We start from the raw sequence: 25,977 nt of genomic DNA, 5'->3' as shown, positions 1-25,977 counted from the left end.
GGTATGTTTTATTTATCTGGCTCAATATTACATAGCCTTTTTCTCGTTTGATTTTAGTATATTCCCCCTGAAATATTTACTCTGGTAAGCAAAAGCAAATATTAGGTTTTAGTGCAGTAAGAGTGATGATGTCCTGACATCAGAGAACCAAATATTCCAGGCTTTTTTTTTTTTTTTTTATAAAAAGATTTCCCCCCAGATGTATTGTCCTCCATAGATCACTCATCCTTTTCCCTTCAATTCATGATTTTTGAGAATGGCAGGGGGAAAAAGAGAGAGGCTAGAGCACAAGTAACCTAATTCTAGTACTTTTATAAAGCTTGGTTTTATGAATTACCTTTTGTCTTTTCCAATCATGAGGGAAAACTTTTCTGCCTCATTGAATCTTTAATGCAATATGCCACATGCACACTACATTACTACATGTGACATTAGGTGATATATTGCAGAGTAACTATAATATTACGTGCAAACAAGCTGTTTCTTTCCCCTGAAGGTAGAATTAAACAGGTACTCATGGGAAACAGCTACTTGTATTGCTCTTTTCTTAATGGAGTAAATTGAGGATCGGGATAGTAAATGGCTGAGCTCTGAACCATCTTCAGGAATGAATGGGTGCTGCTACTTTCCCTGCAGTGTCTTCTCAATTTGATATATGAATCCCTCTGAAAAGAATTTTGCTTGATGTAAGGAGAAACGTAAAAGGCTGTGTCCTTGGGGACCCATTAGAATGAACTATTCTCATTTAATGCACTTTCTCTTTGTATTGAAAAGGAACACAACTTCCATTTCTAGTAAATATAGTCTAATCTATTCCGTAAATGGAAGGATTGCCTTAAAGGGACCTGGAATTCCACTTACTTTTACTTGGGGAGAACCATATTTCTCTAGCCAATAGAATGATAATAGTTTAGTTTCAAAAGAGCACAAGAAAATGAAACGTTCTATTGGCTGTACATGCAGTGCTCTGTAAAATTACGGTAATCAACATTGTCCCCAAAAGGGAGGAATTTGAAAGTCTCAGTGATAATATTAATAAACAGAGTCTACAAAGTCCAAAATTGTGGCAAATTAAAGTTATGTGTACTGCACATACTCTAATGTCATGTGCTATATTGTTAGACTTCTTCAGTATTAATGGCTAAGTTGGTTTATACAGAGCTCTACCCATATGTAACTCTCTTGTCTGTTATGGTTGCCACTGACTTCTTGGTAGACTTTGGGAATATTACTAGAAAACCTATTTTTGCCCCCTCAATTTCTGACCAGTGGGACATCAGCTGGGCAACAAATAGCATTTAAATAGTCAAAGCGCTAACCCTAGCTGGTTTAGCTCAGTGGATAGAGCACCAGCCTGCGGATTGAAGGGTCCCAATTTTGATTCTGGTCAAGGGCACATGCCTGTGTTGCCAACTTGATCCCCAGTAGGGGGGCATGCAGGAGGTAGTCGATCAATGATTATCTCTCATTATTGATGTCCCTATCTCTCTCTCTCTTTCCTTTCTCTTTGAAAAAAAAAAATATATATTGAATAACTGGAATGCTATGGGAATGATAGTTTATTATCATTCCATAAACAAAAACAGCTCAACATTTTGAGAACATTCTTAAAAGGAATATAGCATTATCTAATGTTAAAATTAGGAACTAACTTGACTAGTTGTTTGTGTGGTGTCTAACAGATGTAGAGTTCTGCTGTATTTCTTTTGAACATTTATAGTATCCAACAGTGCCTTTGTGAACAAGAGGCTGCATAGATCATAGAGGATATTTAAACTGCACAGGAAGTTGAATTGTATTATAGATCCCAGACTTCTGGAGGTTCTTCATCAGGGAAGTATAAAAACAGAAGTAATAATACTAAAACATTCCCCAACAAGAAGACTGAGGTCAGAGAATTGAGTTCAAAGCTTGATGGGGCATAGTAAATGTGATGTGGCAAAGGAAATAGCAAGTTCAATAAGAAGCATTTCAAGAGAATAGGATTGAGAAAGTAATCTGATATAAATAACAAAGTGAAGATAATATTGTATTGCACCTATGATTTCCAATTTGAAATAGAGAAATAAAGCAATTGGCTTGATCAGATCATGGAAGTTGGGGAAAATAATCAAGTTTGTTTCCTAGGAAGATCCAAATAATGAGATTAGCTTTGAGTACGCTGAGTGTTTGAGACATTATTGAACAATCACTCAATATAGAACTGTTGAAGGCGGAATTGTATCTATCCATAAATTTATATGTTGAAGTACTAACCCCCAGAATCTCAGAATGTGACAGCATTTGGAGAAGGGTTCTTTAAAGAGGTAATTAAATTAAAATGATGTAATTAGGAGAGTCCTAATTCAACATTCTGGTGTCCTTATAAGAAGGGGAAATTAGAGCACATACAAATTCAGAGGAAGAGCATTTGAGGACACGGGTCAAGACGGCCATTTCTATGCCAATGTGAGAGGCCTCAAAAGAAACCTACCTGCTGATACCTTGATTTCTGATTTCTATTACTTAAGCCACCAGTCTCTGGTACTTGTTATGGAAGAATAAGCAAACTAATATAGGGACATAGCAAAAGATGGAACAAGGAACAAGGTATAGCCATAGACGATGAAAGGACTGGAAAAGTCAATAAGAAAAAATAACTAAAAGGAAGCAGGAGTCTTGGAAACATCTGTACAATGAGAATAGGATAAGAAAGAAAAATGTATTTATAAATGAAATGGGGGTATAATCAGGGTGAGGCAAAGGAATCTCTGGAGAGTTTAATGCAGTAGAAGACAAAGGAGCTAGGAATCTTAAGAACATGTCACATAAAGATTAAGAATAAAACTGAACAAGAGGCCCATTAGTGGTTGCTAGATAGAGTTAATAAATTACCTTTCAATGAGTATTTTAATGGAGTAATAGGGGTGAAAGACAGGTTGCAGTAGATAAAATAAGAAAAGGTGAATGGGTAGGAATGAAGAAAATGAGTGAAATACCCCATGTCACAGAGTTTGACAGTGAAACTAATACATAAGCACAGGTAATACCTAGAGCGGGAAGCAAGGACATGGAGGCCAGCAAAGGTGGCATTTGGGAGATGGAGTAAGAGATCTTTGGAAAGAAGAGGCAGAGGATTCTTTATCCAGAGCTATAAGAAGGGATAGTTGACACTCTGAATATTCTCAAAGTTGTTTGTCTTCCCCTCCCCATCCCCAAAAATCACTATCCCCCAGAAAAGAGGTATTATAACTGACTGTTACAAAGGATCTCTTACAATGGTATGTATTCACTGGGGAAGACAGATTAGCTGTAAACAACAGCAAATATATGCTTGCTTTTATTGCTTATGACGAAGTTATGGAGTTAAAGGGAAAATAGAGGCAAAGGAATTTAACAGAGAGTAAGTGATTATTTCTAGGAATACAACCTCTAAATTGCAGGATGATATCTTAAGCAATTATTTTTTAATTACTTAATTAAATATTTGACTAAGTAGTTATATAAAGATTAACATAAATATTTGCCTCTAGGGTGAGTAAAAAAAAGATGATTCTAATTTAGAAATGCATACTTGTGGCTTGAGAAGAAAAAAAGTCTGGGAATAGTATGCATCTTTCAAAAAATTGTCTTTCACATAATTTAGGAAAAAGAAGAATGAATTCAATCATGAAAATTGTTAGATGATACAAAAACTGCTTCCAATAATGCCAAAGTATGAGTATCAAAGATGAACAAAGGAGTTGGGGGGATTGCTTTATGAAATATGAGTGAAAAAACAATTTTTAATTCTTATTACTATTATTATTCTAAGTCCTCAGGATACTAGATTGAATTAGTCTTACCCTTAGTTCATGCTTTATATTATTATTGATCCACATGATAGGAAAGCAAGATCATTTCTAAGGACAGGAATCATCATTGGAGCCTGAGTGACAGAGTCAATGCAAATGCTATAGTCCCTTTAAAAAAATTCCACTGCAGCATTGAAAATGAAGATATTCATAAAACAAAGCTGATGATTTGTATTCTGCTGTTTCCTCCATGCTGTCAAAGCAGAGAGACCCAGCTTTGCAGCCTTGGCTCCCCGTGGCCTCCCAGGGCAGAGCCTGATCACAAAGCCCTTCCCGAGATGCACTGGATGGAGGAGGAGGAACCTGGTTCCTCTCAAAGTGGTTCCGCTGGGAATCACACAGTGCTCCCAGTGGCTGATTAAAGCAAGGGTTTTAAATTGAAGCTCTGCGATGTCTTCTAAGGGCTCATTACATGGAGCTCTGCAAGGAACTAAAATTCAGAAAACTTTTATTCCCCAGCGCCGCTGAGAAATAGCCTTCCTCTAATGCCTCCTCACATATAAAACAATAAATATCTGCCTGGACTGGCGCACTTGGCATTATTGTGAGTAATGAGGGGTGAATCTATGTAAAAGGCTTTTGGTTCTATTAAGAGAAGCAGCCACAATACCACATAGCATGCTTGTTCAAAATCATCCAGACATGTTCTCAATGCGAGGAGTCTAGAAAGGCAGCAGAAAAAGGGACACTATACATTTCAAAGAGGACTTTAGAATTTTCTAAATTGATAAAATACCTAGTAGGAGCTAGGAATTGAGTTTGGGAAGGATATTGGGATATAAATCTATAATGTTGAAAACTTTTGAGCTTCCAATGTTACTATCAATGTCAAGAGATGTAAACCTCAAGCATACACTGTATGGGGCTTTGCAGGCATATTGGAAGAAAAGAAGTTTGTTTGATGAAAAGGGATAACATTCATTCAAACTAAGCATATTTGATGTTATGCAGGAAAATGTATTTTCTTTGGGAGTTTTGAAGAAATTTTATCATAATATAAAATTTGATGCTACTTTTTTATTTTTCTTTGACCAGCAGAATTTCTCATCTTAGCGTATAGTCTATGTAAAGTGCCTGTCAAATGGAGTGATGTCTTTGTTAAAAGCATTTAGACCCACAGAGAGTGAGTGACCCTCGGGGATGGCTAGACATCTCCCCATTTTGACAAAGATCCTTTTCTGTTTGGAAATTATAAAGCTCAAGCTATAGACTTGGAAACTGACAGGAGAGGCTGTGTTTGGTTTCTTGGAACCTAACGTATTTTTGCAAGCCTGTGATACTGGGGAAAATAATACCTGAATTGATATTTGTGTCAGGCTCGTCCTTGATTGCTAAGGTTCGTATAAAGGTTACTTCTAAAGAAATGTCTGTCATTCTTACTCTGTACTCTTGGAATTTCTGCTTCTTCCAAATCCTGCCCTCTAAAACAATGAAATTATTTTAAAATGATAAGCAAAATATGATATAACAGCCCATCTCCTGTCCTGTAATGATTATATATCTCCTCTCTTATAGCTCACAGCGGCTGGAGGACAATTGACATTTACCATATCATATGACCTTGAAGAAGAAGAAGAAGATACAGTACTCGTACTCCAGTTTATGATTATCTTAGAGGTAGAGTATGGAAAGGTTCATTCACGTTCAATTGTTTTATGCTTTTACTAGAGGCCCGATGCTCGAAATTCGTGCAAGGGGCTCTGCTGTGGTGGCTGCCTCCGCCCCCTCTGCTGCAGCTTTGTCCAGAAGGATGTCCCAAAAAATGTCCCGTCTAATTAGCATATTATGCTTTTATTATTATAGATTTAATTTGAGGTTATTCCTTACTTGATTGCTTTAACATCAATATTTATATAGTACGATAGAAAAATGTTATGTCTTGGACATTTGTTTCTATGTCAGCCTTATGTTTCATTCTGAGACATACCTAGAAGACTAACTATTTTCATTGGGTTCTAGGGATAAAGCAGACCTTTAGACCTGGCTTGCAATTTGAATTAAAAACATAATGGCCATGTTCCCAAGGGAATAAGTATGATGAACGTGTTTGGGCAAATGCTGATGTACATGGTTGTGTATTTTCCATCTCCCCTTGCTTCCAAGTAGAATCTGTTCTACTTTTTTGTTTGTATGAGGCAGAAGCAAATGAAAAAACTTGTTTATTTAGGTGTTGGTAAATAATTTTTACTTCAAAATTCCCATTTTAGGTAAGAAATATATGGGAAAAGCTGCTTTCAGAGTTTGGAGGGCCATGGGCAATTCTAAAATGTTGGAATCTTGAAGGCTTTGTCCTGCCCTTTCTCATACCCCTCCCTCCAATACTCACAAATAGTCAAAGGCACACACTTGCATGCACAGTTGTGATTCTGAATGGGTCAAGGTTGATTCAGCCCTGGGCTCTGTTTTTCTTATCGTGTGAGTGTGTGTGTGTGTGTGTGTGAAACTAGAAGTATACCTTGGAATACCTTTGAGATAAAAGGTTTCTATAAATCTAAAATGGTGAGAAATCATATGTCATTAATATGAATGAACTTAGATAAGAAGGGTAATCTAAATGTCATAGCTCAGTCATTATAGTTCCTATTATTTTGATGCCATGATTTTATTGTGAATATGAGAATGCAGGGTTTTTCTTATTTGTTTTTTTCAATGTAGAAAAGTTCTTAAAAACAATAGTTTTGAAGTTTTCTTCCCTATTTTTATATACAACCCACATTCACCATAAAAATAATATATTTGAAATATACAATTCTTGTGCACTAGTATAAACGCAAAGGATTTGAATCACATACATGTGTGAGTGTCCAGGTGTTTATTGTTTTAGTTATTTGGGGGTGGGGGTGGAGCAAGGTCATGCATAACCAAGAAGCTTATACATTGCAATGCATCTGGTTTGGGCTATTATTGAAATTGCCTTCTCTGCCTTTCACATATACCAGAGATATACTGAGTGACAGGGAAAGCCAACCTGAAATTAAAAACCTACTGAGGATAATCCAAAGTGGATTAATAAAATACAGACGCATTGTACCCTTTTATGCTCACTTTTCCGTTTTACTCTTTAATACTTTCTTTTTTCCCTTTAGGGCAAAGACTTTAGAATCAGCAGAGCCCAAGATAAGGTGGAAATGCGACCATCTGAAGACTATATTTATGTACTTCCACTCAAAGAAGACTCATTTACCATACATGGCACAGATTCTCCAGTCAGTAGAAAAGAGTTTATGACAGTACTTGTGGATTTAAAGCGGATCCTCATACAAATCACAGACAGCCTTGGGGTGGATGCCATCTACAGGTAAACTCAAGAACTGCACCTCCCAGTGTTTGCACATTTTCTTTGGGGCATGCATGCCCCTTAGAAGAGTGCCTTTGAAGATGTCCAAGGTTCCTTGTCTTCAATTAGTAGATACTAATGGAGCACTGGTGTTCTAAAAAGTGTTTCTATTAAAGATGAAAATTACAACACCTAGTGTAAATCTGTCTTAGCCCTTCATTAGTATTGGTGATTCGTTGGCAATTCTGCCAGAACATGTGATAAAAATGATCCCTAGACGGAGAAGTGCTATACTGGAAACTAAAGTCTCCTTTATGACTCAGATAGGGGGACACCAAATAGATGTAATTTCAGGATACCCATATTCAGAATCTAGTTTGTAAAGTATTTTCTTCTATTAATTAACTAGTTTCTGACTTAATAGTATATAGTTCATTTGTTTGTTTGTTTGTTTATTGTTAATCCTCATTCAACGATATATTTTCCCATTGATTTTTAGAGAGAAGGGAAGGGAGGGAAGAGGGGGAGAAAGAGAGAGAGAGAAACATTAATAACCGGGACCAGGGATCAAACCCACAACCCAGGTACATGCCCTTGACTGAAATCAATCCAAGACCCTTTGTTTTGGAGGCCAATGCTGTAACCACCTAGCAACACCAGCCAGGGCAGTATCTATAATAATAAAAGCATAATATGCTAATTAGGTAGCCAGGTCCTGGGTGCCTGCCGGGGGCCAGAGGGAAGCCTGGGTCCTGGGTGCCAGAGGGAAGCCGGTGTTGGCAGCAGGGGGAAGGCCTTCTCTTGCACAAATTTTGTCTCTTGGGTCTCTAGTATAGTTTATAATAAGAAATATAAGCACCTTCATTTAAATGGCCCCAAGTTTCTTTATAGAACACTATAAGACTATAAAGTTTGCATGGTACAAAGAAAAGAGGAAGAGCTTTGGAGCCAACCAGAATAGGAATTCAATAAATTCGATTGCTGATTATATATGTGACCTTTGACAAGTGATTGGTCCTTGTGGAAACTTGATTTCTTCAAGTATGAAGTGGAGATAATGGTGCCCACCTTTCAGGGTCATTGTGAAAATTATGTGATGATTATGTAAAGTGCTCATTACCTAGAACACTTTCAAAAGTTAGTTCCTTTTTTGTTCTCCATTTATTTTCCTTAAAGAGAGAACTCCCTGATGCGAACCAAATGTGCCCATGTCTGACTTACTGTAGGCTGCTATGTTTTTTGTTTGTGAAAAATGACATCTGCCTGACAAAATGTAAACTTCACCTGTGTTTGAATGAGCTCTGTTCTTCCTCCTCTTCTATTTTAATAACAAACAACAAGCTATCACGGCAACTACCTTTTTAAATCAGACTAAGTTAAATTATCAAATTGGACCCCAAACTGACAACTTGGCATACCCATCATCAAAGCAATGTCTCCAATACTATTTAATTGAAAAGAGGATTTTTTTTCTGATGCTCCCCCAGCTCTGTCATTTGTGTGTGCTGCCTAGTTTGTCTTTCAACTAAGTGTAATCATCATTACCACCTCCCAAAGGAGGGATCTGCGGATTCATAAACAGAATCACTGCCAAACAATGTACCTCTTTTGCAGAGGCAATTCTGCTAGGAGCTGGGTTAAAATGCCATGAAGATGAGAAGCAGCACTCAGGAATTAATTATGTTTTTCCCCATTTAGTAAAACGAGTTTGTTGTAATGTTTAAACAGTATAAAGAGACGAATCCTCTGGCTCTCAGAATGAATGATAACCAATTTGACAAAAACTGACTAGGGGGCTTATTTATTTTTGTCAGCACTGCTTCTCAGACTAATTAATCCAAAGGCGTTTCCCCCTGATTTATGTCAGATGATTTCAGTGTCTGTCCATCTTAAAATCATCAATTTCATGTGAAGTCTTTTGAAGTGTCCCCAAACCCAAGCGACATGTTCACAGAGCGTGGCCATGTGAACTGACACAGAAGCCAATTCAAGTAGGTGTCAGGTTTCTGGTTCAAAAAGTAAAAGCCAATGTCAGGTTTGAAACTCCTACCCATGTCAGGTGAGCTGGAAGTCAGCATTGAATTCCCGAGTCAGTGAACTTGTTATATTTTATTAATCTCTGACCTACTCGTGGATTGATTCGTATTTGTGAAACATTACTTGAATTGATTTCAACTTGTCTTGCACAGTAGGCTTCCGACTTGGTATACAGTTTGTATGCAAGCACAAGTAAATTGAAATGATCTCAACAAAAATTCGTGTTTGAAGTTATTTAAGGAGGACTTAATTCTCTGGTAGTTCTCTCAACAAATGGGTTTCGATCATTTCAAGTATGTGGTTACAACAGTCCTCCCTTGTCTGGATACATTTCAAGACCTACCATGGATGCCTGAAACCACAGACAGTACCAAACCTTATATATGCAGTACTATGTTTTTCCTATACATACACAATGACAAGGTTTCATTTATAAATTGGACCCAGTAAGAAATGAACAAGAATGATTCATAATAATAGAACAATTATAATAATAGAACAATTATAAAATGCTGTAACAAGAGTTATGTGAAGGAAGTACCTCTCTTTTCCCAGTAATTTTTGTATTTTTTAATTCAAAACTATTCCTTCTATCTGTGTAACCATCCCTTACTTGCAGTACATGGCTTGGTGTCCCTTGCAGAACATGGCTTGGTGTCCCTTGTCTTCATAAGATTCATTGCTTTCTGGCACAACACATTGCCCCTAGGCAAGAACTTTCACCTTTTCACTTAAAGGAAGCACTTTGCAGCTTCTCCTAGGCACACCTGAACTGCCAGTTTCAGTCCTCTTGTGCTTTGGGACTATTCAGGAAAAGAAAGGCTACTTGAACACAAGCACTGCCATCCTCTGCAGTCAGTCCGATACCCACAGCAGCTATTCTGTGACGACAGGGTAGGTAGTGTACATATGCATCCTGGATAGACTGGACAAAGGAATGATTTATGAGGACAGAGCTAGAGGGTCTGAGATTTCATCATGCCACTCAGGTCAGTGTGCAATTTAAAACTTATGAATTGTTAATTTCTGGAATTGTTCATTTAATATTTCGGACTGTGATTGACCTCCGGTGATTGAAACCTTGGAAACTGACACCAAGAAAAGAGAAACTGCAGAAAAGAGAGAGTGATGTGGGTGGCGTTGGTAGTGAAAGGCAAATTGGGTGCCGGTCAGGATTTTGACTTTTATTCTCAACCCAGCTATTTCATAGTTTTAGCCATAAATGTACCTTTGACTCCTTTGGATTTAAGTCCCCTCCTCTGTGAAATAAGGAGGAGGACCCACCTCAAAAGATCACCATAAAACTGGAGTTAGAGGGCCACAAAAGCAGAGCTAATGGCCAGTCAGCCCACAAATCTGAAGCATTTTTATCTGGCCTGCATTATTCCAAAGAATAGCATTTTTCTCAAACACTGTTAAGACTTGGAGATATCTAGAATAAAGCACATACTGATATTTCTAAAATTGTGACAGTTTTGCTGTCATTTTTTTTTCAGGATTCTGAGAGGCCCATACAATAAAATTATTCAGTTTCTTTCTCATTGTCCTCTTTTATAAGATGAAGATAAAACTAGAAAAATTTTCATCCTTATTTCAAGGATGTAAGAGAAATAAACTTAACCTAACAGCTTATTTTACTCTTTTAATTTCTCTAAACCTTAGCTTTTCAGTAGTATCTTTGATATTTAACTCAAGCAGGAAGCCCATACAGCTTTTCATTAGCACCTATTCAGTGTAGAACTTAACAAAAATATATATATTATTTCTTTCACTTTAGAATAGACATGAATACCATTCATCAAATTTTCAATCTCCTTTTGGAATATTTTATTTCCCTAACCTTTGAGGGTAGATGTGATCATGTGACTGGGTTTGCCCAATGAAGTGTGATCTGAAATTATGTATTACCTCCTATACCTCCACCCCCAAACAAAGCATTGAATTGCCAGTCAAAGACTCTCTGTATCATATTGATCTAGCAGAAGATGAAAAGAACCTGAAATCTTGATAGCACATAAAGGTCAGCTACCTTGAACAGTCATCAGCTGTGGAGGATTTTACACGAGTCAACTTTTGCTTTCTGTGAATCCACTGAGAATTTGAGCACAACTAGGCCATCATAACCTTTTTGGGATGCTCCCATGAATCTTTATTGCTTCAAAGAAAATGCAGAATATTTTCAGGGAAAGATGTTTTCACATGACTTTTAGAGTAAATTTGGGGGAGTTTTTAGTATCAGAAATACCACTCATAATTTATATAATAAATAATCTAGAAAATCCTTATAAACAAAGGAGTCTTGGTGATTATAGAAATAGTATCAGTAGTATCTTTTAATTTTGAAATTAATGATGCAGGTGACTATCTATATAATTTGAAGAAATTATACTGATAAGGACTCTGGGACTTAAACAATTTATGCAATTGCCAGTAACAGGCTCAGCCAGGATTTAAACCCACATGTGGTTCCTCCCCATAATCTTTGGCTGCCTCTCAAATCTATTCTGTAAATATTAGATTCATTCCGTCTGCCAACATTTACTGAGCACCTTCCCTGTGTATTTTTCTAAGTCTCAGTTCCCTCTTCTGTAAAATAGCAGAAACAATATTTAACTTTCAAGATTGAAGGCTAAGTGAGAAAATGATGTATCCAAAACACCTGACAAGCTACTTAGCATATGTTGAGAGGCAATGCAAGTGACAAGATGGTCATTGCTTTTGGAGTTGCACTTGGGTTTGAATTTGTGCTGTACCATTGGCTAACTGTATTATATGGACAAGGCACTTGACCTCTCCGAGGATTTTTACTTGTAAATGTGGACAAAGACATGATTACTACTTTGGGTTCATTGATACTTAAGTGAGATGTCCATCAAATCCCCATTATAATGAATAGAAGATAGCAGACACTCAGTACATAATGATTATTATGATATGGTAGTTCTAGGCTAAGCAAAGAGGATTCAGATATGGATAAATGATCACTGAATTCAAATAAAGCAAAGTCCAGTATGAAAGTCAGACAATAATATAACAGTGTAATAGAAGTTTGCACAGTACCCACTGGTAGAACTAAAGAAGGAAGAGATGAATTCTGATATTAATATTTAATATATTTTAATGCCTTTATTGATTTTAGAGAGAAAGGAAGGGAGAGGGGGGGAGAGAGATAGAAATATTGATGCAAGAGAAATATCAATTGGCTGTCTCTTGCATGCCCTCCACTGGGATCAAGCCCTGCCCGGGAATTGAACCAGTGACTTCTTGGTGCATGGGTCAATGCTCAACCACTGAGCCACACCAGCTGAGCACCATTTAATGTATTTTTGATGAATGGCTGCATCAGTATAAAATTATGTCTGTCATTTACCTTAATTGATATGGAATTGAAAATATTTGGGGGAAAACGTTTTGCTCTTTCTTAGTTGGCCTACTCAGACATTGACTGGGCCACTGAATGATTTTGTTCCCATCTTACAAAAAGAATGAAAATGATCAGGCTCCTCAAATTTAGTACCTTGTGGAACTTCTTCAAGACAGAGGTTAAAAAGAGTTATGAGTCATCATCTTGTTTTAACAAAACAAAATAGAACAAAGCACCTGAAAAGCAAAAAATAAAAAAGTTATATATGGTTGCTATCCTAAAATCACATTTATTTAAATAGAATTAAATGGAATTCAATATAAGAAAAAGTAGAGAAAGGATTCAGGGTCTGAGACCTGTAAACAAGGACAGTTCAGCTTATATAATTATGCATTTTCTCTTCCTCCAAGTCATAATATCAGTGAAAAAAAAGCCAGCTAAAACATTTGACTTAGTTGGAAAATCTTCGATAAGTTCACGCACCTCCAAATATCAGTACTTTATTATTGCCAGTGTTATGTATTATTTAAATGAATGCAGCCTGGTTTTAAGAAAGAAAATGACCATATTGGAGAAGAGGGAAAAATAAACCCCAAACTGCAGCCTTCTTCATGAGTAACACTTAAAACTGTTAAACACATTAAAATCCCATTTAACAAATAGCAGAACCTAATGAACATTGGGATTGCTCAGTGAATACTAATGTGGAGTATTGCTGGGAAAGATGTTTGCGTGATAAAATTTCTAATAGCTCCAATGGTTCCATAGATTAAGGAGAGAAACATCTGTTGTTCAAAGACAAATGAAATTTGACAGTTCACTGAAAATATTTTTTGTTTTATTCACTGTATGTATGTATGTGTGTGTGTGTGTGTGTGTGTGTGTGTGTGCTAGTGTGTGTGTTTGTGTTTAGTTTAATATCCATCCATTCATTCATCCATGTATCCATGTATTCCCCATTTATCTGTTGTTCTCTCTATCCATCCATCCAACAAAAGTGCACTGAGCATATATTGAGCTGATCACACCAGGCACGTAGTTTAAATGACAGGGTCTCTGTTCTCAAGGGATAGTTCATATGCTCATGTCAACATAAGCAGAATTATCCTTAGTTTAGTAACTCTTCCAAAGCTTATCTTGTATTAAGAAAAAATGCCAGATACAGAAATTCCACTCCTACATGTATTCCCAAAAGAATTAAACACAGGTACTTATAAATTACATGTACATGAATGTTTATAGTGGTACTATGTTCAATAGATAAAAAATGGAGATAGCCAAACATCCATTGACAGGTGAATAGGTAATAGAAATGTGGTATATTCATAAAATACAGTATTACTCAGCCATAAAAAAGAATGCAGTACTGATACATACTAAGACATGGATGAACCTTGAAAATATTATGCTAACACAGAGAAACCAAACACAAAAGGTAATATATTGTATGATTTGATTTGCATGAAATATCCAGAATAGGTAAATCCATAAAGGCAGAAAGCAGATTTTCGCCTACCAGGGGTTGGGAGAAGAATGACATAGAAAATGATTATTTAGTAGGTGGGTTATTTTTTGTCTAATAAAAATGTTTGGAATTAGACAGATGTGGAGGTTGTACAACATTGTGAATCTACTAAATAACATTTTAAAGTGGTTAGTTTAATGTTATGTGAATTTCACCTCAGTTTAAAAAAAGGATTTCCAATGACACTTTAAAAAAAAAAAGACCATTTAGAGGTTTTCTAAAATTCTCTATGTACAACAGTGATTTTTAATGCTTACCACTGCCAGGTTGTCTAAGCTCTACTCCCAGAGAAGAAAGCATTTAAGAAAGAGTGTTGGAGGAGTTCATCTGTAGCCAAAGATAATCTGCTTGTCTGTAGAGGATGCCAGCTAACAATTTTAGCATCTGGCTTCCCTGTCCAAATGCCTATTTTCTGGGATTTAAACTCGATTTTCCTTTTCTACTTCCTGATCATGTATGGATTATGCATATTTCAAGGCACTATCAAAGGACTGATTGGTAAATGGAGATAAAAACAATAAAGATTTAGAAACTTGTTGCTGAAAAATTTACAGCTTTGTGAAAGGTTGTCACTTTTAAAGAAACACTTACTTTCCTAAAACTGGCAAGCTTTTTGTTAATTATGAATTGCCATTCAATTAAAATCTACCACCAGTCTTGAGAAAAGAAGTACAAATGCCTGCCATAGCAAGAGTCAGTGGCATCCTTCTTATGCTTAAAGGATGCCATATTATGTGATATGGAGGTCTATCAATCATTGTAAAAATCAGTATTATCATTATGTATCAATAGCAGCCATTTAATAGTGCTCTTAAGTTTGAAATTTATTTAATTTGTTAAAATGATGAAAAGCTAGTTTGAGGGATACAAATAGTATTTCTTATACTACTCATTCAGTCATTTCTATTCTATTTCTGCAGTTAATGAAAATATAAAATGCCTACTAATTAATAATCAACTACATGTTTTATATTATATCAAGAACTTTCTATTTATTACTTAATTTAATCCTTTAATCAAGCTCATGATTTATAGACTCATATTATCCATTACATAGATGACAACATCGAAACAGAGAGATTAAGAACTGGTAAATTTCAGAGAATATATATATATATATATATATATATATATATATATATATATACACTTGTGTGTGTGTGTGTGTGTGTGTGTGTGTGTGTGTGTGTGTGTTGTATACAACTTATGTAACAGCAGTTTTTCAATTTAGCCAAACTAGCTGTGACCCAAAATAACAAGTGACATCAAATCACTCTGTTAAAATCACCAGACTCTAAAGGATTATCAATATAATAAAACCCATAGACACAGAAAACAATGATTTCCATTTAGGCCCAAAACAAATTAACTAATTCACTGAACTTTGAAAATACTAGACTTTTACCTACCAATGTACAGATTTATTTTTGAGAAAAATAAATCAAGATTATTTCTTTTCCCCTTTTTCTTCTTCTATATTTTCCAATTCAATGGTTCATACTGAATATATATATATATTTTTTTACTTTTTCCTCCATTTTTAAATCATCTGTACCATGTTCTTTCTCTAATTTATTCCTATTGCCTCCTGATTTTCTAGTTTAAACGTTAACTTAAATCAATTATATTAATGTTTTCTGTTTTAAAAACCTTTTCAAATATGTGATCTTCAACTCTCTCTAAACAAAGAAACAAAAAATAAAATAAAAAACGGACTAAATCAAAACACAGCCAAAAAAAAAAAAACAACAAGAAATGAGCAAGAATGCTCTCATAACTTTTCAGCATGTCATGGTGGTAGTGGTTGTGCACACTATTAACTGAGCAGACTTTACTTAATACAACGAATGACTAGAGCTTCAAGTTATGGATATTCTTTAGCCTTCTTTATAAAGGCAGATAATTTGCTTATATTTGCCTCACTGTTACGGTACTATTCCTTCAGCTATATAATGCATAGGAGCTTGTTTACCTATTTACCATCTCTTTTTCCTTCTGCCCCAGGTTGAGCTCTGTTGGCCTTGACTCTGCTGTTCCCTATCCTACCGATGGAGGCTTTGCGTCAGCTGTGGAAGTCTGTCAATGTCCAGCAGGGTACACTGGATCCTCTTGTGAAGTAAGTTTGCAGGAATATATCCTCAGTGCATTCTAAGTCCCTTCATCATTTCTTTCAATAAATTGTTCTAAAAAGAGTCTAGTCTTTTTATGTCAAAGATTGCAGAATCAAATGAAAGTATATTACTTAAAGAAGAAATCTGACTGTCTGCCAAAAAGTCATGGCTTTCAACTAGAATGCAACTCACATAATGTCTTCTTGAAATTGTTTCTTCATTTTTTAAATCTTTTTGTGCCTTCCTCTTTCTCTACTGTATTCCTAAGAATACAGCAAAATTGCAATCATCTAAAGGACACCATCTTTAAAATGTTAAGAACACAATATATGGAAGAAATTACCCACAGGTCTTTGATTTGTTTAGTAGCTAAAGATTGAGGTTTTTATTGTTGTCTCAATATTCTAGATTCACAATAATATTAATGTTTCTTACTTAATACCAGTATGTCATTTTAAGGTAATAATTTTTAGTTACTTCTATGTATTTTATTTAGGTAGTTTGAAAATTGATTTTATTTAAAACCTGGTCAAAAACTGCAAACACCAATTCCCTGACAGAGAGCATGGCTTGCAGATAAATAGGAGCTTAAGTTCTTTAAAAATGAAGCCCTTAAGGAATCATTTGAGTGTACCAAGATGTTCCACTTCAGCACACTACCCATTATGCCATTTATAGAAATACTCTAGGCATGGCCTGCCTTGACAGTTCTCTTGTGCTCTGAAATAATGTGCTCTTCAAGAGGATACACAGGCTTTAGATTCATATTTGTGGCAAAATGTGTTTTCTTTAACTGGACTCCTATTTACCTACCTAGAATTAAACGAAATGTAATTCATGCAAGTACTCCCTTTTCTAAAATTCATGTCAAGAGAGAAAAACAATACTTGAATTGAATTAACTCTATCAATGCAAATTTGACTTTGCATGTAAAAGACTTGCTTGTATTTGATGAAACATATTCTTTTGTTAAGAGCCTAGCAGTTTTTTATTTCAAACCAGAAAGCTCTCTTTGAACCTTAAAGTTTCTATTTCAATTGGAATAATAAATTCCTTGATCCTATTCTTGCTTTAGTACTTATTCCCACATTAGTAATTCTCAGAACCCTTCATCATCCTTTATACAAGTGCCAAATGCCTATGGAATATAAAATTGTCTGAATATTAGAGTTGTTTAATTGGCTATACTTTTCATTTCTTATTTACTCTCTTCTAAAAAAAAATATTGAGAATCTTTGGTAAATTATGCATTAGATGCTGAGAGGATTATCAAGAAGATTACATCAGAATCCCTATCCTTCAAGACCTAACAATCTGTTTAGGGAGAAAGAATAAATACTTATGAAAAATTGGATCACAGCACTATATAATTAAGAGACCAGTAAGTGGTGCAGAACATAAGTGCAATAATCATTCAAAGAGGTGAGCAATTCCAGTGGAGAGAGATGTCACCGAAAGTATCCTGAAGTGAAAAAAACCTCAAAATTGCATGTTAAATAATGATAACTATTAGGTAGGAAAAGAGAAGTATGCAAGCATCAGAACAAAGAAGAGGAGGGATAATAAAAGCTACCTGTGCCTCTCACACAATAATTGTTCAATAAACAAAGTTATCTTTGAAGTCTACAAAATAATAATTTCATTGAATCAGAAGATGATAAATTCTGGAGCTCTAAAGTTTCTTGCAAACTTCCATATTTCATCTCTAATAACACCTTCCTATCTCTAGATTCACTACTATTTATTCCTATTCTTTTCTGACTTTATTTGCTTTTTTTTTTTACTGAGTTCATAAGGCCAGACACTCTAGTTTTGTTAACACTAATATCCACATACCCCTTAAGAACTTAATTAATTCTAGGTTGATAAAAAAAAAATTAAGTGACTCCATTATAATATGACCCTCATTTATTTCACTTGGGGTCACAATGTTTTTTCAAAATAACTTTTTCTCATTTCTACTTGAGTTCTATGTTACTCTACAGTTTGTTTTTCAAATATTTTCTGTTTTCTAAAGTATCACCATAATTTATTTCACTTGACAGGTGGGCCAGGTGAGGAAGTGAAAGCAAAGTGGGATACTGAATAAAAAGAAGCATTTGAACTCAGTTTCCTCTTGTGTAGAATGGAACAATTAACCCCCTCATTAGAAGTGTTCATATATGGGAGTGGGGGTGGGGATTGGTAAGGTATGTACACATATAATACCTTAACTTAAAAATGAGAAAAAAAAAATAAAATAAAATAAATTCAACACAAGAAAGCCAGAGACAAAAAAAAAGTGTTCATAATTTCATTTAGCTAGCACATATTGGTGACCATGCATTTTGAGACAATCAAGGTCCTAGACATGGATGATACTGTGATGAGAAATACAAATATGGTCCCTGTCCTCCGGGGCATTACATTTAGGGGAAGGCTAGATAACATGCCAGAAAACAGATTTAAACACAAGTGATAAATTCCACGAAGAAAATAAACATGTGCCTCATTAGAAGTACTGAGAATGGGTGTCAGAAGATAAAGATGGAAGGGATTACTTTATAAATGGCTCTCAGGAAAGGCTCTCTGAGATGGAGATGTAAAAGGAACTGATGAAAAAGTGGAATAGAGCATCTGAAAGGATGCAAGTATGGCTGGAGCTGAGCAAGCAAGGGGAGAGAGTGGCACAGATGTGATTGAAGCAGCCAGGCCATTCAGAGCTTTGCATACATGGGACTTAATTATAAGTGCAATGGAAAATCAATGAAAGGCTTTATTTAGGCTGAGTGGTACCATGATCTGAGTTATGTTTTTTGAAAAAGTTTCTATAACTACAGTATGAAAACATAATATAGAGGGCAAGAATAATTGATATGCTTTTGTGGCAGAAGAAAGTTATAGTAATAGTTTGTATTGGTATAATGGCAGGCAAGGTAGAAAGAAGTGTTTATTTTACAATATGTATATATTGATAGCAAAACCAGTAGGACTTACTGATACACTACATGCCAAAGGAAAGTTAAAAGAAGTTTAAGAATGAGTCAGATTACTAGCTTGGGGAATTGGATGTAATGCCATTTACTGAGCTAGAAGGTAGCTGAAATAAGCAGCCCATTCTAGAAATACTAGGTTTTGAGAAGCCTGTGCAGTATAGATTTCAATGTAAAGTTGGAATATGTAGCTCTTGAACTTTGCATATCTGTCTGCTCTAAAGATATGCATTTGGAAGCCTCGTCAATGGTGGGACTGCATACAATTGGCTAGGAGAGAGTGTGATAAAAATGAAAAGAGTGACTCACTCTCCAGGAGCTTCTGACAAGAAGTGGAGTGGAGACAGAAGAGACAGCAAAGGAAAAGCAGAAACTTGGAGACTAGGATGTCATGAGAGTTACAAGAAGAGGGTGTTGAGGGAGAAAGGAATCGACTAAACCAATGTTGACGAGAGGTCAGATAAAATGTAATTGGAGACTTGTCCCTAGGATTTGGCTACCTGAAATTTGGTGACACAGACAAGAGCAGTTTTCAATAAGTGGTGGCAGCACAAGATGGATTAGAATGGGAGGGGCTGGGGAGTAAGCAGCATGAAAGGGAAGTGAGGAAGAAAAACAATTTAGAAGAGTTTTACTGAAAAAAGTGGCAGGCAAGTAACTGGAAAGCTATTGTATATGAAGGAACTAATTTTGTCGTTTTTTGATATTTCTGTTAGTTAAGTTTTGATGAGGATACTTGATCATTTTTTGATTTGATAATAGCGATCAGATAGAAAAGAAAGCTGTTACTGATGCAGCACAGAAAGAATATTGGGAAGACAATATTGAACTTTGCATATCTGTCTGGCCTAAATGTAGATAGATAATGGGATACAGATTGCCAGTGGGACGATTTTCCTTTGAGAGGATGAGAGATCCTGCATGCCCTGTCCCACTGTTCTGGAGGGGGATATGGCCAATGGCAATTTACATCTGTGCTTTTGGACTTAGTAGTGGAAAGATGGCTCCCAGTGGCTTCCAGTGCCTCTGCGGCTAATGCAATGAAATCACTGGCTAAGGGAGAGGTGAGGAGTTTGGAAGTTTAAGAGGTTTGGGTATGAGTATAAAATAAAGCTTATAAATAATAATTCCATGATTATTTGTCCTAAACGCACTAGATCAGTTCTCTCTCTGATATCAACACCCTTAATTTCTACCCCTTTTTGGATATGTAGCTTCCCAGTTTTTAGCAATATATATCACAAAAGAAAATCTCTTCTACAATGAATCTATAGGGTCACAAAAATTTAACAGAGAGAAATTATTAGAAGGGACAGAAAATTAACACCTTCTTTTTTGTACTGCCCGATTAAGAGGAAGGTTGCTTTTGCTTTTCTTTCAGATGTGAAGTATTGGCACATCATTTTTTTTTTATGTGTTTGTTATCAGTGTTCAAATTTAAGAGTCCTCAGCTCCTCCAGCAGAAGGAACATTTCTACAATACAGTTCTATATACTTTATTACTTCAGTGATTTCTCTCTTGTTTTCATTTCAACTGGGGGAAAAAGGTCTTTTCATGAAATATTATGTTGTAGTTAACCATCCAGAAATAAAGTAAATCACACACAGAATGCAGTTATAATTTGAGGGAGATCATAAGCTCCTAGAGGACAGCCATGTTGCCCCCTATTTTATATCCCACCCAGTTTGTAGTAACCCCGTAGGAGGGAAACTTAGTTAAGGGAGATGGTGGTCTTAGAGCTGGCATGGACACACAGATATTCTAAGACCCAAATATCCTTTTTAAATCAGAATTCTGGCTTTATCTGATAAAGTGTTTCATACTTAAAAAATAATGATTATAAAGTTTTAGTAGGATACTACCATAAAACAAAACATGAAGGGAGTGTATAATAAATAAATCATAGACTTTTTTGTGTAAAATTGAGAAAGGATAATAGGATGAAGGAAATGGGAATTGAAATATATGATTTATGTAGGTGGAGAAATTAGCAGTGTATGTAATCAAATGTAAGAGTGGGTTGCCTTCCAAATTATTGCGAAGATTTTCTGAAGGGGACCGAGTTAAGGGTAGTTAGTATGTGGGAAAGGTAGTGCATTCCAGCGAATCAACATTCCTTGGGTTGACATGAGTTGCCAAGGTAGGCTAAGGTTCTTTTAAGAATCCTTTTATGTTGGCTGCTTTTATTTCCGGTACTTTTCCTTCTTTTTTTTTGGTCTGTGCTTTTTACTTCAAGACTGTCACATTTCAATTCTTTATATCTCTGCTTTATTTTGCTATTTCAGAAGAGACTCCAAGCTAATGCTTCCTCTAATCTCATACCTGCCAATAACGCTAAGGTCAGTACGAAGCTCCAATGTCAGGAGGAATAGCTCTGTAGCAATGTTTCAATAACTCAGCAAAGCTTTGACAAGCACATTTGTTGAGTTTGCTGCCTAAATATTTTTCTTTACCCATGAAAGACCAAAATTAAATAAATAAATAAAAATAAAAAATTCCCGAGACTGACTTGAAACGTTATCTTTGTTTTAGTCTTGTTGGCCTAGGCACAGACGAGTCAATGGCACTGTTTTTGGTGGCATCTGTGAACCTTGCCAATGCTTTGGTCATGCGGATTCCTGTGATGACATCACTGCAGAATGCCTGGTAAGTGCTTTCTTCTTTGTGGATGCTGACTGACAAGGCTGGAATCAGCTCCACAGGCCCTGCACTTCAATCAATACCTTCGTGACCGAAAGCACTTGAGTCAAGAAGTGATTTGACAGAGATCTTTATATTGAACAGGGTTGGATGTTGAGAATGCTCTTTCATATGTGCTCTCCCTGAAAAACAGGTATTAGGAAGTGTTTCTTCCTATTCAGCGAAAAATTGAATTAGGATCAGGTACATCAAAATAAAATACAACTAATGACTGAGGTACACTTCTGTCATGAAAATGCATGGTTTTAATCCCCTCCATAAATCTACCAAACATAGACCGTACTTCTCCAACAGGAAATGATTTGTATCCCCTTGGCATGGAAAGTAAATGATAACCTATGCAATAGCTGCAATTTGTTTGTTTGTTTTGACATTGAAGATGAGAGCATACTGCATGCATGTTTTATTTTTAAATTGCAGCATTTAACTAAATACAAGGCATCACATGTAGATTAAAATAATAAGTATATGCAATACATATTCATCAGAGCTGTTTACTCATACAATTAAGTCTACACATTTAACAAGAAGAACAGCTCTACAGAGAGTGAAGCACTTCCTATCCTTCTAAGAAGGCTTTGGATTGGAGAATTGCACTGAATAGACCATTCTGATCAACTCTAGGGCATGTCAGTTTTATATTGTCTGACATGGCACGAAGCTTGAAACAACACTTCTCATTTCATTAGTCTCACAGAAACACAATTTGAAACCGTGCCAGTGTAGGAGGATATCATACTCTCATTTCCCTGTAGAATTTCAGGCAGACTCGGTTTTCTGTATTTCTTAATGTTCTTTCTCTTACTCATTTCGTCCCTTTTTCTTCTACTTACAAGCATCTGGGAAAAATCCAAAATGAAAATTCAGGGCTTTTGTTTCTATGTAACTTGGCATTTAGAACTATTGATGCTCTTTCTGTTTTCTTATATTAGATTGTTTAATTGCATTGCAGTATAAAACATGATAGTCTTAATTTGTAGAGCAGTAGGTTTTTAAAATGGCATTTTTATGAATAGAAAGACTAAGTGATTTTGATTCTAATTATACCACAAGACTTTTAAAATGTACCTGGGGGGAAATATTTTTACCTTTAAATACCTTCACTAACTTGCAATAGGAAATTTCAGCTAAAAACGAATACGGATTTGTTTTCTTTAAACCTAGAAAGACAAAAATAAAAATATCGTATTTCCAGGCTTGGAATGTTCCCAATAGTAATATTTCATGTTGAATTCATTAGTATTAAATCAAATCATTCTGTTGGCCCATTTGGTTTTGTGATATTTCCAAGGATGGAAGTCTTTTTTTCTTAAGAATAAAATAGTTTCATTCAACATATTTTTAAAAGGGGAAAAGGGGGGAGCAAAGGTTATTTGAGGCTTTCTACTAATGAAATGTTTCCCGGACAGAGAGATGGGAGCCCACCTTCAAAAACAGAGGGAACCTTAGGGAAATGGTAGAGATTCTGATAGAATCTGGTGTTTTTTGGGTTTTCTGTTGTAGCTAATAAATAGGTAATCGTTAGGTATTTTCTGGCAGCTTTCATCATTATCTAAAACAGTATTGATAGCAAAGTGCTGACACCCCATTTTGAACACATTGATTCTAATATGATCCACAGAGAGAAAAATATTTGAATGTTGCATATCAAGGATATTTTTACTATTCAGCTGATCATCACTTTAGCTTCTTTTTTTAAATTATTATTTACTAGTGGTCTGGTGCATGAAATTTGTGCATGGGGGAGGTTCCTTCGGCCCAGACTGCACCTCCTCCAATTGGATTGGCCTAAACTTGACATCCCTCTCACAATCTGGGACTGCTGGCTCCTAACCACTCACCTGCCTGCTTGCCTGATCACCCTTAACTGCCTCTGCCTGCTTGCCTAACTGCTTCTTCCTACCTCCCTAATTGCCCCTAACCCCTTTGCCTGCCTGCCCAATCTCCCCTAATGTCTCTGCCTGCCTGCCTGCCTGAACACTCCTAACTGCTTCTGACTGCCTGTCTGATAGCCCCAAACTGCCCTCCCCTGCTGACCTGATCTCACCCCCAACTGCCTTAAAACCCCTCCTCTGCCCCCACCTTAGGCTCTGCCTTTGCAGTTCACCCAGATTTGGTTCTGATTAGTTGGTTTCTATGCCAGTCAGTGTAAAAAGCTCTGCCTCCTAGGCAGCTATTGGTTCCCCACAGTTCACCCAGATTTGGTTCTGATTGGTTGGTTTCTATGCCAGTCAGGGTCTTTGAGCCTGATCAGAGAGGTGGGGCTAATCAGCAGCCCCTGTGGAGGCCTGGAGAGAAAGAGAGGTGTGCTGCTGGCCAGATCCGAAGAGAAATAGAGAGGCAAGGGCTGATCAACAGCTGCCATGGAGGCTACGGATCAGACCCTGCTTCTCTCTCCAGGCCTCTCTCTGTGCCTGATCTGCAGCCCCCTCAGAAGTCAGTGCTGGGTCGCTGCACCCGCAGCAGCAGCAGCAGTCAGTGCTGGGCGCCACAGGAATACAGCACTGACTTCAGGACTGACTTCAGTGTTCTGTTGAGCCTTAGGTCATTATGGTCACTGCCTTTATATATATATATATATACACACACACATATACATACAGATGTTTTCCCCTAGCATCAAAAAAGATGTTATGAAATTTACAGATAAACTACTTTTTAGTTACCTTGGCTTTGAAATCTGATTAGAAATTAACTAAAATATATTTTGATATTAGTTCAAAATCCAGACCTCTGTTATAGTGTGGACCTATATGAAAAAGTCATTTTAACTCAAAGTCCTTTTGAAGTGACCCAGGAAACATTCAGAGCCACATGAGAAGATTGTGTACTCTCCCCTTCTCATTGTTCTTGTGCTATGTGATGTGAACAGACATTAGGAAACCACTTGTGTAGCAGGACATTTGTAAAAATAACCAGAGTAAAGTCATCAGGAGCAAACCATTTTATCTTTTACAACTTGATTTCCAGTATGTTGTTATCTAAGGCAATTTTATAGTTACAATTGCAAAGACACTTGGGTTTTAAGATTGATTTTATTATTTCCATGAAATGAAATATGACATTAGGAAATATAAGAAGCTGCTACATATTATTTCTCTTTTAAATCAGTAGTTAAACAGGTTATCTGTGTTGTACAGGTTTTCAGTGAAGTTTTGGAAATACCATTTTCAACAAGGTTAAGACAATCAGTTTCACGATTTTATTTTTTAAAACCTCTAAGTCTTTGAAGAGATCATTTTGATCATGTCATTATGATAATAGGAAAAGATCATTGCAAAAACATACATTTTTTTCAGTAATAGACAATGTGAGCTAAACCTAGAAACTGAAAGGAACTAATAACGAGATGAAATCAAAGAAGAAAGCCTTCAAACTGAATCATGGTTTGCACATTCCATCCAAATATGCTTATTTAGACAACTGTTGATAGTGAAGTTAACCTCTATGCTATCTTTGAAAGAGGGTTACTAAATAAATTCAAGACAGAATTTAAAATACCTTAAAGAAAAACCTACTTTCTAGTCTAACCAGATACTAAAGAATTACCTCTTCACCTGTGGTTGTGAAACTGTGATGGGATTTCAGAGTTTGAAAACTCCATAAATCCTGGGCTTTAGCTTCCTCATTTTGCAGAATGAAAGTGAGAGGTTCAGAGAGTTAAATGATTGGATTTTCATTTAATATCTTCTGCTCGATAAAGAATCTGTTTCTCTCCCTGGGGAACATAACAAGCTGTGTTCAAAAGTGTGTATTTCTGTGTGTTTTTATTAAATCCACTCCTTAAATATAATTAAAATTAAGCTTTTTTGAAATATATACTTAAAAATATACTGAAGTAAATAATAATTCAGGATTTTCACTAAATTAAGGTGGCTATCCCAATGGTCATTTTACTTTAGTTTAAAATGAATTTATATTTTAGCTATTTCCTATTTGGTTATTGGTCATAACAATAATTTTTTTACACCCCTAAGCTGTGAGGAACTCTTTTCAACATGAGAAAAAATTTAATCATAAATGTTTATAAAATTAAAAATGTATTTTAGACATAATGAATCCATAATATATGATATTTAATAAGCATTAGATATGTTTTATTGTACTATTGGAGACCGAAGAACTAAGTTATGTCTGCATGATGCCAAAACATGATA

The 25,977-nt window shown here is 35.9% G+C and overlaps 1 protein-coding gene across 2 annotated transcripts in view; it reads left to right on the top strand.

Annotated features, from left to right (window-relative positions):
- The window catches only part of LAMA2 (laminin subunit alpha 2), a 447,053-nt gene that overhangs the window by 224,748 nt on the left and 196,328 nt on the right, over window positions 1-25,977 (top strand). Inside the window, exons 13-17 of one of the 2 annotated variants that reach the window (XM_084889597.1) lie at window positions 5,349-5,450; window positions 6,920-7,131; window positions 16,041-16,152; window positions 21,406-21,459; window positions 21,653-21,766. In XM_084889597.1, coding sequence (XP_084745723.1) covers window positions 5,349-5,450; window positions 6,920-7,131; window positions 16,041-16,152; window positions 21,406-21,459; window positions 21,653-21,766 — 594 coding nt within the window. The remainder of the gene's footprint in view (window positions 1-5,348; window positions 5,451-6,919; window positions 7,132-16,040; window positions 16,153-21,405; window positions 21,460-21,652; window positions 21,767-25,977) is intronic. The other variant, XM_084889596.1, reaches the window with a different exon arrangement.

This window comes from Pipistrellus hanaki (assembly GCF_964339955.1).
Source record: "Pipistrellus hanaki genome assembly, chromosome: 7".
Classification (NCBI taxonomy): Eukaryota; Metazoa; Chordata; class Mammalia; order Chiroptera; family Vespertilionidae; genus Pipistrellus; species Pipistrellus hanaki.
Note: the sequence above shows the minus strand (reverse complement) of the source record. Positions and strands in the feature narration are given on the sequence as shown.